We start from the raw sequence: 18,873 nt of genomic DNA, 5'->3' as shown, positions 1-18,873 counted from the left end.
TTTGACAAGTCAGGTTCACATGATCTACCTGTCAAATAGGCATTTAAGTTACCCCGTCTGTTTTCATTTTAAAAAAATTTTTTATATCTATAGACAAATAGTGACCCTTGTTCCATCAGTGGGCCTCTGAGATGATTATTGAGGGGGATCAAAACGGCAACCTTGACTTATACTGATTATAGCAATTGGTTGCCTCCTAGAACATCTTATTTCCTACATTTGTCCTACCCTAAGACCATCAAAGCATTATCTAGTCCTAGTTCATGCATGCTAACTGTGGAATTCTTTCATTACTAAGGCTTGAGTACATGTCTACTAATAAACATTTCTCATGAGACTGAAGGGCACCGGATAATTTAGACTGGGAGTGGGTTGTGAATAAAAGCTTCCACTGTTCATTCAAGGACTAAGGTCTACAGCTGTGGTTCTCAAACTGTGGGTTTGAGACCCACCAGTGGGTTGTGACCCAGTTTTTCATGGCTTGCAAAACTGACAGGGCAGATTAGGCTATGTACATCAATGGTTAAACAAGCTGCTGCTTGGGGGGGGAAGCACTGTTGCCCAATCACCCACACTCCTTGGCATTTATAGATCAGACAGCAGCCTCTAGGACCTCAAAAGCTTGGGAACCACTTGTCTGGTATTCAGTGCAGCCTCAAATTTATAATCAGCATACCATAAGCATTGCCTAGGTGGCAATATTTAAGATTAACAGATTGTGACATTGTGAAGTTGCAATCAGCAGCCAATCCACTCAACTTTTAGAAATCCCTGTTTTGAACTGCTGCAGCACTAGTAGTAGCTCCTACTGAATTTCTCTTCTAGTTCCCTTCATGGAGCAATCATTTGTGAGTGTCCTCACCTTGCTATTAGATGCAGACAAAGAGAACTAGACAGATATTTCCCCTTCATTTTAGGAAGTGAAAATGTTTAATTATACAGATCTAGTTGACATCTTCACATTCATTGATCCAAAGGGCAGAATCATTATTATGACTATTGAAGTTTCACATGTGAAATACTCCATGTCATCATCTAATCAATATATTACCTTGCAGGGTGGGGCTGTGGCAGGAACTATTGCACACATACTTGATTTAAATCATGGAAAGGTTAGTATTTTTCTTATCAAAAAGCTTTCTTACTTATTTTTTAAAGAACAAAAATGTATTGAAGTACTTCTGTTCTCAATACTCTCATGTGTAGAAAGCCTTGCTGAATACTGCAGTTAATCAGCTGATGATAGGGTGTCACACAGCTGAAGATGAAAAGGACAATGCCCTGAAAAACATCCAGAAGGCAGCCCGTCTTTCTCCAGGTGATTTTTCTCCTTCTAAAGCCAGAATTATTTGATTTTAAGCTAGATTCCAGTGCTTTTCTTGGAAAAGCTTTTAGTGGAGTTGCACAAAAAGTTAGTTTTTCAGGAACAGCCTGACTTTGTTGGGCTCTTAACATCAATTTATGATGCATCAAGAGTGAATTTTCAGGTAGTCCTCTCTCATTGTTAAGCAAAAGTGATATAAAGTTTTCATTGTAAAGTTTTCATTATGTTATCTCAGTTTCAGTTGTTTGCACAATTTGGCCATTAATCAAAATACCTTAATTTTATCTACTTATGAAATGAGAATTGTAAAAAGAAATGTTAGTGTCTGCATTCTACCCATTCACGTTTAACTTGGCCATTAGGTTACTGCTTTCATCCAAAGCATTTATCCATTGCAATATATAAAAGTATAGCTTTTATATGTGAGACTCTGTCTCCAAAACCCTATTCTAAGCTCAATCTCAAGGCTAATCTAAGCAGGAACTCTGTCCCAGAGAACTGAGGCAGGTGTAGCAATGCCAGGAAGCCATTCCCAAGAACCAGTACAGAAAGAAAAGTGGACTGGTTGCAGGCCAAGTCTGGAAATCCTTAACTGGCTCAGGAAAGAACCCAAGATAATGAAGACCCCCCTGTCGTAAACAAAGGGGGGTTTGGAGTCTTAGGATTCTTGGTTTTTTGAACCTTAAAACCCTCAAGGCCCCTTGCCCGGTAGTACTGCCACCATCCTGTACATGCCAGTGCCTCAGTCCAGGGACACTGAGACCCTCTAGGCTTAATGCTATCCCTTGGAGGCACTGAGCTCTTTCTCCAATTAAAGCCTCAGTCCTCAAATTACTAGACCTCAATGAGTACTTGGTAGCTTGTTGAACGGCTAGGCAGGATTCTGAAACTTTGTTCCCAACAGACAATGAAACAAAAGATATTTTAGTTTATTAAGTACAGAAGGTTACACACTCTACGATAAGGCAGCAAATGCTAGAGGCATAAACATCTAGGAAACATAGCAATAAAATAATAAAGCTAGCTGGCTATCTCTATTAATACCTATCTCTCACCTGGGTCAGTTACTGTTGTAGATCATGATGGACAATGGAGCTTACACGCGTGCAGATCATCACACCCGAGATTCTCTGTCTAAGAGGGAACTCCTAACACACACACCCCCGGGCACTCATTATTATACGTCTTGTGCGAATAGTACTGAGCTGGCTTCATAATTATTAGACTGTCCAGTCAAACTCTTGATGGTCAGAACCTTCTCGAAGTTGGCCTGGTTGCTAACCCTCATAGTTCTTACCCCTCCCAACTGAAGATCCACAGCTGCACTCAATCACCCTTGCTAAGAAGACTCTCTGTCTGCTGAGGTGCCAAGCACTTCAATTGGTCGTAATTCTTGTTATCTGTCCTTCCTGGCCATCAAAGGAGAGACAACACATTACTTACTCTTTGTTTATTTACCCACATTCCTGCAGCTGGGAACTGCTAGCAACTTCTCAGTTACACTTTCTTAGTTTGGTTCAGGCTTCTCATGCCAACTTAGGCCTAACATGGGCTTATTCATGACACACACACACCCCCGTGGAGGAAAGAGGAATTGTGTGTGTGCTTCTTGCTTCTGTGGATGTGGAGGCAGGAAGGATATACACCCTTCCTTGTAGCTACGAGGGGGCTTGTTGAGAGGCAGAGGGGTTGTGAAAAGAGTCACCCTCTCTGTTTTACGGATGTGGTATAAGTGGGATATTGGTTTCAGAGGGGACTTGGCTTGGGGAAGAATGAAAAATGGAACCACAGAGTTGTATAATAGATATGTACTGTTTGTTTTGATGTTTCACAGTGTTGTAAACTGTGTTGCAAAGTCCCCTTGGACTTTGAGGGGAGAACACATGGAATAAAAATTGAAATGTTAACTCAAAATGTTCTGTTCGTGCTTTGCTTTGTGATGTTGCATTTTTTATACTGTTGTACTCCTGATCTGCTGACACTTGGGTACAAAGGAAGGATGCTTTTGAACAGCTCTTCCTAATAGCAAAAGAGCAGCATAGTTATGAGGCTCTTATTTGCATTTTTAAATTCCTGTGGAGACCACATGAAACAAACCAATTTTTGCTAAGCTTTTAAGCTCTGCCCATAACCAATTCTTGTATTCTGAATCATTGCAGTGTGTTGTACTCATATACAACTGACTTTGCAGTATTGTGTTACTGTTTAAAGAAGTGATAGCTTGCAATATGTGTTCTCAAGTGTCTTGAGCACACAGACACACTTGAGGAGGTTATACATTTTACTTCTTCAGTTTTGCATTGCTGGTAAAATCCACTTGTGCAACTGCAGGGCTATTCAGCTGGTATACCTTGGAAATGACAGCTCACTTCATTGTTCACTTGTATTTGTTTCAGATGACCCTGCTACTTGGGCTGTGCTCCTGGCTGCCTGTCATGCCGAAAACACGGTTGGTTGTTTGCATAACACACAGCCCAAGAGGACAAATTTGGGAAAAATGATTGTAGCCACAATCTCGGCTAAAAGTAAGGTTTTTATTGTTATATGTTAAAGATTTTGAGAGGTAGTGTTTAGCAATTTTCTTGTGGCCTTAAATCTGTTCTTCTTTGAAATGATAAGTTAAGGATTAGTAGTGGTGCAGCTAGTTAGTTGCGAAACAATCACATTGGCAGCTAGTCCATACCTGAGCACATTTTGCAAAGTTAATGCTTACCCTTGAAAACCCTAAATTGCTTAGGGTCTTCTGGATTGCTTCCTCCTCCGTGAACCTGTCTGTATACTGTGATAGACTGCAGTCATCTTCAGAGGGCTTTTTTGTAGGGGATCATGACTGTCATCTTTCTCCAGACCTGACATTTTTGCTAAAGGGCTAATCTTTTGCATATTTTAAACACATTAATGTGTTTCAAACTCAGGAGTTATTTTAATGAATCAACGTCTCTTTTCACTGTTGAAGCTTGGGATTTACGCATGAACTGTCTCTGGGACTTTGAGAATTAATGCAACATGTATCTTTTCCAGCGAAAGAAAAGAAAATTCCAGCTTCCCATGCCCAGGCTCTTGAACAGTGGTCTCTTTTCCAGGCCATTACTGGCTTAAATGAAACAGGGAGAACCTCGGAAGCTGAGGCTCTCTGCACCAAGGTATGTTCACTCTTAGGATAGTTTTCTATTTTAATTTCTCAATGGAGAGCTGTGTATTGAAATTTCTGCTAAACTTTTGCTTAATATAATGTAGGTTGTTTCACTTTTTCTTTCTGGCCCAAATTTGCATTTTAAAGAAAATGAGGTTAACCAAAGATTTATTAAAGATAAGCAAGTTTGCCTTGAATGCATATTTATTTATAATTTAGCCTAGCAATTTATAGACTAAAGACAGTTAAGAAAAAAATTGTCAAAGCTTCTTTGGGGGAGAAAAAATATGCATAGATGATTGTGGTTATGAAACTGTGACATTGGTTTGCTTTTTGATCCTGAAAACTAAGATTCATTTGAATTGCTTGCCAGTGCATCATTTTGAAATGTGTGCATCTTTGCCAGTTTCCAGTGCAATAAAAGATATATTTAAATATGTTGTGTGATAGCTGAGAACAGGAAAGATGCAAGGTCAATAAAGTATTATTTAGGAGTGAGATGTGGTGGCTCAGTGGGTTAAACCGCTGAGTTGACGAGCCTGTTGACTGCAAGGTTGGCAGTTTGAATCAGCACAGCAAGGTGAGCTCCTGTTGCTTGTCCCAGCTCCTGCCAACCTAGCAGTTCGAAAGCATGTAAAAATGCAAGTAGATAAATAGGTACCACCTTGGTGGGAAGATAACGGTGTTCTGTGCACTTAGGCGTTTAGTTATGCTGGCCACATGGCCACGGAAACTGTCTACGGACAACGCCGGCTCTTCGACTTAGAAACGGAGATGAGCACAGCCCCTAGAGTCGGAAATGACTAGGCTGAATGCCTGGAGGGGGAATCTTTACCTTTTCTTCTACCTTATTAGTTATGAAGTAAATCCTGATGTGTATTAGTTGTCCATGTCAGGGGAATATATTCAGCAGTTAACTAAACACAAATTTCATGTCTTTCTAGTAAATCCTGAAGAAGAGCTGTGTATCCATGAAAGACTGTTGTGGCCCCCTATCCTCTCCCCCCTCCCCCACACTGATGCAGCTGTGCCGAAAAGGCATGCATCACACCCACAGCGTGAGCAGATTGGGAAGCTTCAGATGGAAAAGGAGATTTAAATCCCCCTTTTCCTCCATAAGCCTCCTACCCCTCAATGGGTCTCCTTGAACCTGCACCAGCTCTTTAGCTGGCACAAGTCCAAAGCGAGAAAGGGGACATCAAGACGGCTGCTGGAGGGGATAGGATCCTGCATGTGCCATCGCTGCCAGATCCACCCCCTCCAGCAGCCTCCTCATTCCTGTTCCTCCCCTTTCTCCACCAAGTTTCACACCATTCCTCACCTTGTTCCACCCTTCCCCACCCACTTCTGCACTGGTTTACCTGCTCCAGTAGGCAGCTAGTGCTCTGATGATGTGAGTGGGAAGGCTCAAGCCTTCCCACCGGCAGCCAGCAGGGCAGCCCAATAAGATTTCCACTGGTTTGTGCAGGGAGAAATATTTTGAATGACCTGATATCATAAATCTTATTAATGCTAAATCGTAATTGCACCTTTGGGGGCTTGCTTCTTGCATCTTTCCTGTTGCTAGAGTGTATTTCTCTTTCCCTTCACCTTTTTGCTCACTCAGAACATTCAAATCCTATGAGTCACCCAAGGTTACATGATTCACATGACAACCCTACTTTTCTTTGAAACCGCTTCCTATTATTAGCTCAAATTTTGTTTTTCTCTAGGGATTAAAAACTTTTCCTGAGCAGCCAACTTTGTACTTGCTTTTAAGGCAAGTTCAGTGCAAGCCACTTTTGCAGTCTCGCAAAGAGCTTCCTGATGCCATCTTGGAAGAACTCCGAAAAGCAGTTATGACAAATTCCACTTCAGTGACAGCTTGGCATGTAAGTTCTAATAGCCTTGCTTATGGTTTTGGTTTTCTCTTATATCTGTTTGTTGTTCAGCACATTAGCAAAGTGTGTTCTATTGAAATCCATTATAAAGAAGAGAGGAAATATTCTTGATTGTCAAAAAACACATCCATCTTGATTTGGAACAGACTGAATTTGGTTGTTGGCACCCCCTTCCCCAGAATGACTCAACTTGAAGGAGCTCTTCCACCTTTGTCAGCCCTCCTGACTGCCAAACCTCACCCTTCTTTCTACACTCCCAAACTGACCAGTTTGGAAAGATGGAAAATGACAACCCAGAGGACTGACACAAGTTGAGGGCTCTTTCTAAGCTAACTGTTCTCACTGATGCTTCTAAGCATGCTCAGTACTTTCTTGGGAACTCTGCAAAGTGTGGTTTTAAAAAATGTCTTCTGATTATTGAGAACAGAATAAAAGTGATTGTTCCTAGATTGCACAGCAGCAGCGTAGACTCTGAGCTTATGGGCAATTAACCAGAAAATGAAAACGCAACTGCCTTGTGGAACAAAAAGTGGATTTGCTTAACTCCAAACTGACCTATGAGACTGATTGTTCTGAGTGCCAGTGAGATGTTGTTATGATACAGCGTGGAACCAATAAACTTTTATTTATTTACTTGATTAAATTTGATTTTGTCATGCAGGAAGGGCTACAAAATCTTCTTTGACCCCAGGTAGCAGATATATGCCTTAGCTATGCCACTGACTGGGGAGAGGCAGCAGAGCAAGTGGGTGGTGAGCTGCTGGGGCGAAGGGGTGGGTTCCTCTCACTTTTCACTTTTAAAAAGCCTGGGCGTGATGTCACTTCCGGTTATGACATCACTTCTGGGGCAACATTTTGAACTTGGCACTGGGCTACACGATCATCAGCTATGCCACTGGTAGTGGCTCAGGGATTTCCAAACTTGGGAAGCTTATTTTTGGGAACCTCCTCCTCATTTCCGAAAACATGATATGTCTTTAAACATCATATCTTTCCTGTAATTATTTTTCAGCAAAGGATGTGATTCAGTTACAAAGTGGAGGGAGTTTTTGTAGGAGGGAGTTTCACAGTCATCTAACTGGATACCACTTGGAATCCTCCACTATGCAACAGGTTCATTTAACCCCTTCCTACCACCATGGAACTGGGATGAGTTGAGCGAGAAAAAAAACCAAAATTTTTTTTAAAAACCATCTGTATTATAGTTGCTCACAAGTGGAGAATAGTGGAAAAAGTGTACCCCATTCAAAGTGCAAACTGAAAAGGAAGAAGTTACTGAAAAGCTTCCATAGCCAACCAAGCAGCTCACTTAAATAATAGCAGTATGCATTGTCCTTGATAGCCAAGACTGGCCTTGGCATGAAGTAAATATAATATAAAGTGCCTTTCCAAACACCAGTGGGTAATTTCCCTGAAATAATGATCTACATGCATTTCTGTAAAATCTGCAGAAATAAGTGTAAGTGCCTTTGCGATTTCTTTTGTCTTCCTTTGTATGTCAGTAACTCTATCCCTATAAGTGAAGAATATTTCAAGTTTGGTTTCCCTGATACATGATTGTTGCTTTTCTCTTTCATCTTGCTAGATGAGCAGTTATGGCATCATTTGAAGTGCTTTAGCCTACATTAACATGTTAGTTATGCTACTGTATGTGAACATCATTCTGTGCACTGGTACAGAACCACTGGTATTTATTACTGGCATTTTTCATAATTCTATAGCATATGTTCACCATGTGTTTGAGTACTGATTTCTCCAATAACACCCCTGACAGGTAGATCACGGTTTACAGTTTACAGATGGGAAGCTAAAGATCATTATTGCCTAAGGCTACGTAGAGTTGAGTAGGGTGTTCAACCTAAAATGTTCAAAATAACTATCTTTGTCCATTGGTGTTTCCTGGAAAAGTATATACTTGTACTCTTATTCTCACTTTCTCACAGTCATGCATTTGCATGTATGCTGCATCTGCTTTTGCAGGTGAAGCAAGTTTTACGATCAGGCCACTTGATTATTTGTTGCCTTCAAACATCACACCACTTTAGTCAATACAAGGTGACTTTGCTGTCAGTGGAAGAATATATACTGTAAATAACTCTAATCTTGCTTCAAAGCACATTGGTACTTGCATTTTCCAGTTGATCTTCCCAATCAAAGTCACCTTTGTGTATTCTCTTTGATGCCATTGTTGTGCACATAAATACACTTGATATTTTGCCCAGAAGATATGGCTTTTAATTTCAATATTGTAAGCCAAAAAATGTTTTAAGTACCATGGCCAAGAACTAGAAAGAAACAGAATAGTTAAGCACTGAGCCGTTGTTTCAGGGTTTCTGGATGATAAAAACTTTAGAACATTCATCTCTACTCAGTACATCAATTATCACAAAACTCTTTGAGGGTCATTCAAGAGAGAGAACTTTTCTGCCTTTCCATTTTCTTTGCTTACTTCTTTTCTTCTTTTGCAAAATCCTCCAGTATTATCACTACGAAATTGCACTGGTAACTAAACTGTAAAAGGAGATCAGCCTGCTTGGGTAAGAGCTGTAAACTGAAACATTGCAGGAAAAAATTCCATTGGACCTGCTTAATCTTGCTTGGCAGCCTTATTACGTAACAACTTTGCTTAACAAAATTGATTTTATCAAAGTAGGCACATCTGGTACAAGAGACAAAACTGTGCAAGCTCTCTGTTGCTTGCTTTTTTTGCCCTGACATAAAATAAGCTATTATAGTGTCTTACCAACCTTCTTTTCAAAATTCATGAGTCATTATAACAGTTGAACTATTATAGATTATTCACCTAGAGTAATTATAGAAATGTAATTATACTAAAACCTTGTTACTACTGAATATATAATATTACTAAACAAACATACTGAGACCAATAGTACAAATTCTGGGATTTTTTTTCTTCTCACATGTGAGATTTTTTTTTTTTAAGATAAATGTCAAGAGTACTGCTAAATGCTTCAACAGTCAAGTTCTCTTGGACTAAAACAGGAAAATATTCAAAAGGCATTTTGGAATTTGATATCTGTGCCTGGTGGTAAAATTACATCATCTATGCTTATCCAGAGATGGTGTGTCTATCCTCATTTGTCACTTGGATGATAAATGAACTGGAACCAGACTGGTGTTGTGAGGTAACGGTGCTGAATCTCAACTCTCTAAGCACCTGCCCAATGCCTGACAACCAATCAAGTAGGCTCCATGACGTGTCATGTGCCAAGAAGAATCTGGCAAAACATATAGATGTGGGGGAGGGAGCTACATTTTTTAAAAAATTCCTTCTGTTTTATAACAGGGTTCTTTAGTTTGTAAAACAAAGTTGATGTATTAAAGGGTTTTGGTACATTGTGTAATAGGAGAGGTGTCAGCTCCACTATACTTTGGTTGCAGTCCTGTACCTCTTACATGGGAATGAGTCCCAATAAATGGGACTTAATTCTGAGTAGATTGTAGTTAGTCCTGTGATCCCCATCTTATTGGTGCCACAAGCCGTCTTGTCCTCCCCAATGGGTTGCAACAAAGAGGCATCTTCTGGGTTGCACCAGGCCAATCTACTGGCCCCTGCACGTTTCAGAATGGTGCACAGAAGCCTCCGAAAGCTTCTGGCTCCGTGTTTGAAGCCATACAGATGCAAAGATGGATAGGAGGGCCCAGTCTGCAACCCATCTCGCATGGGCTTGCAACCCACAGTTTGAGAAAGGCTGACTTAATCATTTAAATTTCCAACAAACACAGGAGTGGCCTGTCCCTATGAGGGCTTAAGGTGTATGTTGAAATGGAGAAAAGGCAGGACTGACCACAAGTAGAGGGAAAATGGGGAAAGCAGCAGTAACAGGTAACAAATAAAATGTAGCAAGGGTGATGGGTAAGATGAAGCAAGAGTGATTCAAGGAAAGCTTTACTGAAAAGCTGCTCTTAGGCTATGGTCTCAGTAGGGTTTGCGTCTCCCAGTATGGTGACGCAGCGTGTCACCATCCATGCAATGGATGGGACAAAAACCCTTGCCGTGCTCGTTTTTTGGTCATATCTTTTGATAGAATAGAGATATTTCCAACCGGTTTGTTTCATTACATTCTGCTGTAAATTATGCATCAAATGGTATATAACATGATGGTATTATTCCTACGAACCACAATTTTAGCAATTTTGGTTGCTAGTGGTGTCATTCCCCTCCCCCCTGGATATCACCTTACTAACATCTTATTGGTTCCATGCTGTCTCATAATAGCATCTCATGGGCTCTTCAAACAATCAGTCTCATTGGTCCATTTTGAATTAAGGAAATGCACTTTTTTGTTACATAAGACAGTTGCATTTTTGTTTTCTGTTTTTTTGGCCATAATGGGGAACTTGAAAATAAATATTGGAACATTTTTTCTGTATGGAAGATATCAAGTAAGCGGGAAACATGTAATAATAAGTGAAATTAATTCAGGATTGTAATTAGCTAATTGCTTGCAGTAAATTAAATTGCTACCAGACCACCACCTGCATAGACATAGTGCTGCCACAATACTTGACACACAGCTGTACTATGAAGACTGCATGCTTAGTTCTTTAAGGATAGAAAGGAAACAGAATCACATAGTGCAACCTTGTGAAACACAAGACAGCTATGTGGCAGAGTTATGTGGAATGATATCTTTGTTTCTGTGACAACTAGGTTGTGCATGTACTTTGCTGAGTATTGCTCAATACAAGGTGATACTCAACCAAGCGTAAGATGGAAGCCAAGTTGTGGGGCAGCAGGGGAATGATGGGAATGATCCCATGCCACAAGTTGAGCCAGTGGTTAGTGAGTATTCCCTAAACAATTATTTTCAAGGCTCAATGAGTAGAACAGAGTACAATGTTTACCACTATATTAGGTACAAAGAAAAACAAGAGATGTGATGGTAAATAGGAAGATGCAACAGCATGTGTTGGTGGCTTGGAAGGAGTCATATGTGATGCTTGAGATTGTGTATATCAATCTGAATTTAGGTATACTTAGAGGCAGAGAAATTGTGGACAAAGAAGATTTGGCAGTTCAGCACCATGTTCAGCTCTTCTTGATCTTTTTCCAGGATTGTGTGCGCTGAATAGTATAGTTAGTGGAGTGCCAATGTAACAGTGATGGTTATGTGAGTGCCCATAAATGAGTGCAGGGAGAGCCAGTAGTACAATAGTGTGTGTGTGTGTGTGTGTGTGTGTGTGTGTGTGTGTTACATGATATTTGCGCCCTGGTAGCTGTGTTAGCTCTCCTGATCTTGCTAGAACTAATGAGCACTTGGATTGCCGGCATTCCCAGGCTTACTGAAAGAGATGGGTTCATAAAGCAACTTGAGAACCCTTCCTTGTTCTATCACCATTCGGTATTTATTCAAGAGGATCAACTGTCCAATATCAATTGTGTTTGTTCAATTTCAGATAGATTGCAAATTCATTTTATTTTCTCCAGCTCTGTGTTCTTTTACCTAAATCCAGTGAGCCCTGCAAAAGGCCTCTATATGGAATAGCCCATTAATAGTGCCAAAGAGCAGAACATTTCTGCGGAATTCAACTTTGTATTACAGTAATTTTCACAATTAGCACATAAAAAAAAATTTAATGAAAGTGTGAGACTTAGAATTAAGTATGCGATATCCAAATGAAAACACAACCGCAAGCCTGAACTTTGTTCCTCTCTCTCTCTTCAGTGGTTGGCTCAAGTGTACCAGTCTCAGGGAATGATGGCTGCTGCTGAGATGTGTTACCGAAAAAGTCTGCAGCTGGCGTCCCAGCAGGGCAGTTGGAGCGGGAAGCTGTCCAGTCTATTAAGACTTGCTAAGCTTGCTCTAGAAATTTGCATGGTAAGAGGACTAAGTTGTGAAATGATGTAATGATCGTAATAATCTGAATTTAAAAGGTAAGTGGGTGTTTTTACTCAGAAATCATGAAATCATGATTTTTGAGTAAAAACAGAGGCAATGTATGGGCACAATATTTTGCCCATACAAATTGTAAAGTATGTTTCCATACCTTAAGTTTCCATAGCAAATGTACTATGAAAATATTTGCATTTGTGACCTAAACTTTGCCAACAGTTTTTGGAGCTGTTTGATTTCACTTTAATTGTGGAGGAAAAGATAACAGCATTCCACACTGACAAGTTGAGACTATGTGGTTGATATGCAGTATTTTCCCATCAGTGTTTGAGCCAGAGTTTCTGCACAAGTCATTTTGTTAAACACCTGATAATCTTTCACCATTCCTGTCCACATTTTAGAATGCATCTGTGGTCCTGAAGTAGCTGAAGATTTTTTTTGTTTTAGTTCATCCCACTTGGAAATTAGACCACAGTGGTTGCATTGGTGGATTCTAAAACAATTTACAAAACATGTTTCATTAATTATCATCTGTGAGTTTTGCGATAGCAAATACCTCTCAGGAATTGCTTTATCACTTTCCCCTGGTTTGTGCGGGATGGGGTCAGGTGGACAGGATGTTTTGACTGACTTGAAATAATAAATCTTATTAATTTATGAATTAATATTGAATTGGCTTGTAAAACTGACCTTTTTTAATGATGTAACATAATGCTTGTCCATGATATTGTCAAAAAACATTCCATAGAAAGTTGAAAGTATATAAAGACTAAATCTAGGAAGATTTGTATTATTGGGTTTTTTCCCCATTTCCAATCTATCAAGAAATCTAGAAAGCCAGTACATAATTATTCTAACCTTTGTTCATAATAATCAAGGATAATGTGCAGTTCTATGGGTGAACAATCTTTCATTTTACACCGCAGTTAAACCATTGACCATTATGGCACAAGGTTAAAATGTTTGTGGATTTTTAACATTTTGTTTTAAAGGCTAATATTTCAAATGATCACTGGCCATCTTTGGTTCAAGAAGCTACAACAGAAGCTTCAAAACTTTCCTTCTGCCCACTGGGTGTTCTCTTACAAGCCCTTCTGCAGTACAACCGCAAAATGGGGTCAAGGTTGGTATTGGGTCTGTATGTTACATGGAAACCACCTATATATTTAATCAGCATTTTGGATGTAATGAAAACAGAACTTAAGAAAACCTACTTCAAAATCTTTTGATTCAGAAAATGCATAGATAGCTTTATAAATAAGTAAAACCTTATTAAGTGCTGCAGTTGTAAATGACTAGTTTGTAGAAGTAAAAATATACTTTTTCAATGGTTTTGGAAACAAGGCTTGGAAAATAACCATAGAAGTTGCTAACATTACCTTAGAATCACTTGCCGATTCTGGCCTTAATCAGGCCCACTCCATCATCAAGACCAGACTTTTTGAAGTCAAAACCCAGTTATTATTTTCTACCATTAATTCCACCTGTTCCCCCCATTACTTCGGCCTATTACCATCGTTTGGCCGTGACGCCAATTATTTTAGGGAACTAATCAATCCAAGCAAGAGGCGGGCTTTTATGCTCGCCAGACTTAATATTTTTCCCTCTGTAGTCCTTGAGGGAAGATTTCATAATGTCCCGTTCGATAGCAGGATCTGTAAATTCTGCTTTCTGGACCTGATACAATGGTTCATATTTTGTGTCATTGCCCTGCTCTCCGGACACTTCGTGATACCTTTTTAGGTCCAATTCTGTCTACCCTTTCTGGCTCACCTGATGATTTTTTGCGTTTCCTTTTGGAAGATATTTCTGTGGTTACTACCGATTTGGTTGCCGACTATCTGTTAGCTGTCATAAGGAAAATTTACTCATGTGTTCCCCCAATTTGAATACTATGTGTGAATTGAACCTTGTTGTGTAGACTGTATTTTAGGTTTCCTGTGTTGCTCAAAATTGTTTGAATGCCAATAAAGGTTCTTGAAATCGAATCGAATTGCTAACAAAGTAAACACCATTCCAGGTAAATTGAGTAAAGAGGTTGTGTGTGTAACACAGCCCAGTGTTCGAAGAGCTTCCTGTGATGCTTCCACTGCAGCAGCTTCCATTGTCAAAGAAGCAAGATACTTTTAAAAATTGAACAGTGATTTTTGCCTCTTTATGAGTGAGAACTGCTACAGGAAAGGCAGTGGAAGTGCTCACTGTGCATGCGATTCTCTCTTACTCACATGTAAATTAGTCTTTGAATCACAGCTAAGAACTGTGACACAGTGGTGATGGAGACATCTTGGGGATATAGGCACATCAAATCCATTTGATAGGGGACTGGTGAAGCCTAATGAATGTCTGCTAATAGAGGGACCTAGCATTTTCTTTCTGTGGTGGGAGTTAGACAATGTAACATTGAGGTTTGAACTTTGTTTAAGGCCATAGAGTCTCTTCTTCCCCTTGTGGCAAGTGCTTCAAATGCATTGTGAATATCTGTATGCTAAGCGTGAACTCAGATGGTCAAGTGCCTATCAATTTCTCTGCAAAATGGGGCCACCCGTAGACAAGATAGTGACTTCTACATACTCGGGATTTCCTTGGTATTTAAAACGTGGTGTTTTTGTGATTTAAAATAAAAGAGCACCCCCCAAATAGCATAATACAGACTGAGCGTGGTCAGTGGCCCCCAGGAATCAGAGTGTTGAGGTGTTGGTTGGGGAAGAAAGCAGCAGAACGTGACAGGGAAAAGGAATTGGCCTGCTGGTGCCAAGTGGGCTGGAGAGATGTAGCTTACTTCATTAGAGGTCCCTCCTGTAAGGCCATAATCTGAACTCTTAAAATGCTATGTAATCTTATCCTTGTTTTGTGGTTGTTTACTCATCACACCTTGTAATTTATAATCCATGTCCACTTGTTTTGTTTGTAGGGAAACTCGTCGCATGCTAGAAAGAGTGGTATATCAACCTGGATATCCAGAAACAATTGTATCTGTTGCCCGATGGTATCTCTTACAACATTTGTATGCCAAAGATGATTATGAACTCATAGATGTAAGAAACACTGTGTTGTACAAATGTCTTTTGAATTCTTCACCTAGGAATTAAAAAATACGAAGTGATTATTGATACTGGCACCTTCTCTTTAGGAAATTTTGGTGTATTGGCCCTTGAATCAAAGACACTTCGGTGGTAGTGCTTCATTTACGCAGTACTCTCCTGAGCAAGCCCAGCCAGATTCACATATGTATACAAGTCAAACCTATTCTCAAGCATTTGCAGTTCTAGACTCAGCATGGTGTATAGCAGAAGTTCTTAACCTTTTGGCGATTACAGATTCCCAATGGTTTGCCCAATATATCCTCATAGCCTGTTCGCAAGATTGTCAGAATCATCACCATCACCTATTAGCAGTCCTATTAGCAACCAGTATGACTTCAAAAGATGTCAATAGCTTCTTTTTACTTTATGTATGGATAGCTAGGAACAGAACACATCAATCTGTATTAAGAATGGTGATGGTTAATCTAATCTAACAATTTTTTTAATTGTTCAGAAATCAAATCCCAAACCCCCATCACTTAGTTCCCATACTCCCCAAGGAGTATGGCTACCCCCAGTTGTGAATCTCTGGTTTATAATATCTGCAGTGAGCTTATGCCGCTGGCTTAATGTACATATTTTTGTTTAATTTTGTACACTGCTTTGGATTCCTAGGCAGAAATATTAGGAAATTGTAAGTATTAATTGTAGAATCTACTAGGTAGACAAACTATCCTTTGGGGTACTGGAATCAGTTTTCTTGTTCAGGCTAGGAAAAGTACTGTTATGAATATGCAGTGTGAAGCATTTCATTGTTAGGCCGGACATATGCTTGACTAAAATAAGATTAATGGTAATCTCTAGGTTAAGAAAACTGAAGAACCACAGTTCTGTTGTCTAGGAGAAACATCTAAGTCCTGAATGTTTCTCCTCTCCACTCCCGTTAGGATGAGTACATCTCTTATGTAACAACATGAGAAAATAGTAAAAGGGTGTAACTGGTAGAGTGAAACAGGAAGAGCTGCCAGGATTCCACATTTACATTCACTGACCATACCAGCTGCTGCCATGTTTTGCTTCTCACTACTAGAGTGCAGTGAAGATCTTGTGCTACTTCACTGAGTACCAGATATGCTTGTGAGAGGAATAAAATAGTAAGAACGAAGAGGGTGCACATAAGGAGCACTGGTGCTTTTTTGACAGTGCTGTACCTCCGTCTTCCTTTGCTTATTCAAAGAAATACTATGGGAACAGCTCAGAGGTGGATTGCACATTAATTACCATGATATAATTAGATCTGTGTGCATGGGAGTCATCCATATGACCCAAATGACCTCTCTAGCTTGAAACACAGACTTGTGACCCACTGGCAAGAAAATTCATAGTAATAGAATAAGTAATAATACATAATTCTCCTTGCCCCCTCTTTCTCTTTCAGGTTCTTGTCACAAATGCCAGAGTTAATGGAGATGTGCGAGCTTTGGAACTAGACAAAAAACTGTCTGCAACATCATCTTAGTATTACCTGCAGTGAGGAGGTGGATCAGACAGAAGACTATGCCTAGACATCCACATCCAAGTAGCAATTGTTCTTTAGTAAAGTTTCCTTTGTTGTTGAACAAGTAGCAGTAATGTTCAAGCACATTTGAAAAGGAAGCTCCTGTAAAATGGCTGAGTTGAAATTTAGCTCCATTTGCTAATGTAATTTACTTCTCTTCTATGAGATTCCAGTAGATACCAATGGACTTGTGATGTGCAGGCATAATCTTATTTGGCATCTGCTATGGTGCAGAGTGAAGCCTGTTTCTGTCTTTGAAACACAGCCTTAATAGTATATCTACGTATTGTGCAAAACTAAGTTGAGAATCAGCCAGCCCCAACAGCATGCTGAAGCTTTTGCTATTTGTATTGGTACCCACGTTGTTGGAATTTACAGGCCGAACCTTCTGCAGCTTCCCAAGCAAAATAAGAATTGCAGTTTTGTGGTGGGGGAGAATAAAGCTTTATAATTATTTAAAACATTTTCGATAAAGCCAGTCAGGTTTAGAAGCTTTTGAAATGCTTATTATTTTGTCTCCTAATCCCACTCTTACATTCAGAGCAATGTAATATTTGCAAAAGCCAGACTTCTAAATCTGTTATCTCAGTATTCACAGGAAATTAAAAATAATGCATTTACTCTTCTCTCTGCATTGGTCTTGTGTTTCATAGAGATCTTTCAGAGTGTTGTCACGTACTGGAATGCCCTCCGACTGTATATGTTCAAGCAGATGCTATTTGGCTTTGATTTCTGGTGGATGGGGATTAGTCTGATGGGCAAACATTTCGGTATTATTCCCTTAACTTCCTGCATAATGGTGCAGTCACTTATAAAAGAGACTTTAAAGTAGTCTATTTTTTTGAGAGGGTGGAACTATATGTTATGTGTAGTACTTGGGGCCACTTTCTTGCACAATGAAGTCTCATATGAAGCAGAAGACAGCACAAGGAAGAGGAGCTTCTTAACCCTTGTCCATTGCTCCATTTTACTCCTCCCCCAGTGGTTTACCATTTTATCTTTTTCCCAAGCAGGATTAAAAGGCAGGAGGAGGAAAGGAAAATGCGCTTGTTATGCAAACATTATCCTGGGATACTAGTCTTGGGCTTTCATAGCATCTGAAGGAATAGGCCAGTACCTGAGGAGAAACTGGTCTTTTTTGAAAAACTTATCCTCTTTACCTAATCTTATAAGTGTCAATTTGGAAGCCCTTGATTTATTAAAATGAAGCATAATGTATTGACTTGCTTGAGTTCACAATTTTGCATCTCATAAAATCATTTTAAAACTATCCTCGGTTATGGTTCAAGCAAATGCTTGAGGAGAGTTTTTAGCAAAATTCATCACACAGCCTAAAGGTAAAAATTCACTATCCCTGTTCTTGTGCCATCTACTTAATCATTTCTAACCAAGTTTTCCTGTCCTCCATCATTGCTGTCACGCCTAGATGGGATGGAAAAATGTAGAAAACATCACCTGCTGCTATATTAGCAGAGAGAAAAGATGAGTACGTTCCAAATTATCATGTCTTTGAAGATTTACTTTAAGCAGGGTTAGTAAGAACTAGTCTGTATGCGTATCACTGTACAGTTGTTTGCATCACGCAGTGTTTCAAAAAAAGTACAGGTTATCCCTCTTTATCTGTGGGTATTTGATTTGACTCACAGTGGGTTTGGAACCCATGGTGGAAGTCCTTACTGTACTTTAAATAAAAAAAAGCAATACCTTCTAAATTGTTTTTAAAAGCATGTTTCTTACCATTACAGGGCTGCAGGCAGTCACAAGTGGTCAGAACGCCTATTTCTGGATTGCACCAAGGTTGTGAGCTCCTCCCTTGGCCACCCCAGAATGCAATGTGGAATCACTTCCACGTTGCATTCTATAGGGTGCCAAGGGAGGGGGTCAATATCTCGGGGCAGTTCTGAAATAGCCATTCTGATTGCCGAAGACTGCCTGCAGCCCTGCAATGATTAAAAACATGCTTTAAAAAACAATTCAAAGGAATCGCTTTTTAAAGCACAGTTGAATATCCGCAGTTTTTTGCATCTGCAGGGGTTCGAGAACGGAACCACCTGCAGATGCCAAGGGACAACTGTAAATGTAATCCCTCAATTTCAG

The 18,873-nt window shown here is 39.8% G+C and overlaps 1 protein-coding gene across 2 annotated transcripts in view; it reads left to right on the top strand.

Moving 5' to 3' along the window:
- The window catches only part of SKIC3 (SKI3 subunit of superkiller complex), a 57,375-nt gene extending 39,979 nt beyond the window's left edge, over positions 1-17,396 (top strand). For both annotated transcript variants that reach the window (XM_066616138.1, XM_066616139.1), the window contains exons 33-41: positions 1,059-1,112; positions 1,207-1,318; positions 3,721-3,849; positions 4,346-4,467; positions 6,170-6,328; positions 12,028-12,180; positions 13,188-13,318; positions 15,107-15,230; positions 16,657-17,396. In XM_066616138.1, coding sequence (XP_066472235.1) covers positions 1,059-1,112; positions 1,207-1,318; positions 3,721-3,849; positions 4,346-4,467; positions 6,170-6,328; positions 12,028-12,180; positions 13,188-13,318; positions 15,107-15,230; positions 16,657-16,737 — 1,065 coding nt within the window. In that variant the 3' untranslated portion in view covers positions 16,738-17,396. The remainder of the gene's footprint in view (positions 1-1,058; positions 1,113-1,206; positions 1,319-3,720; positions 3,850-4,345; positions 4,468-6,169; positions 6,329-12,027; positions 12,181-13,187; positions 13,319-15,106; positions 15,231-16,656) is intronic.
- The last annotated feature ends 1,477 nt before the right edge of the window (positions 17,397-18,873 follow it).

The sequence above is a fragment of the Tiliqua scincoides genome, chromosome 2, assembly GCF_035046505.1.
Source record: "Tiliqua scincoides isolate rTilSci1 chromosome 2, rTilSci1.hap2, whole genome shotgun sequence".
NCBI lineage: Eukaryota > Metazoa > Chordata > Lepidosauria > Squamata > Scincidae > Tiliqua > Tiliqua scincoides.
The sequence above is the reverse complement of the archived record's forward strand: the minus strand, read 5'-3'. Positions and strand labels throughout refer to the sequence as shown.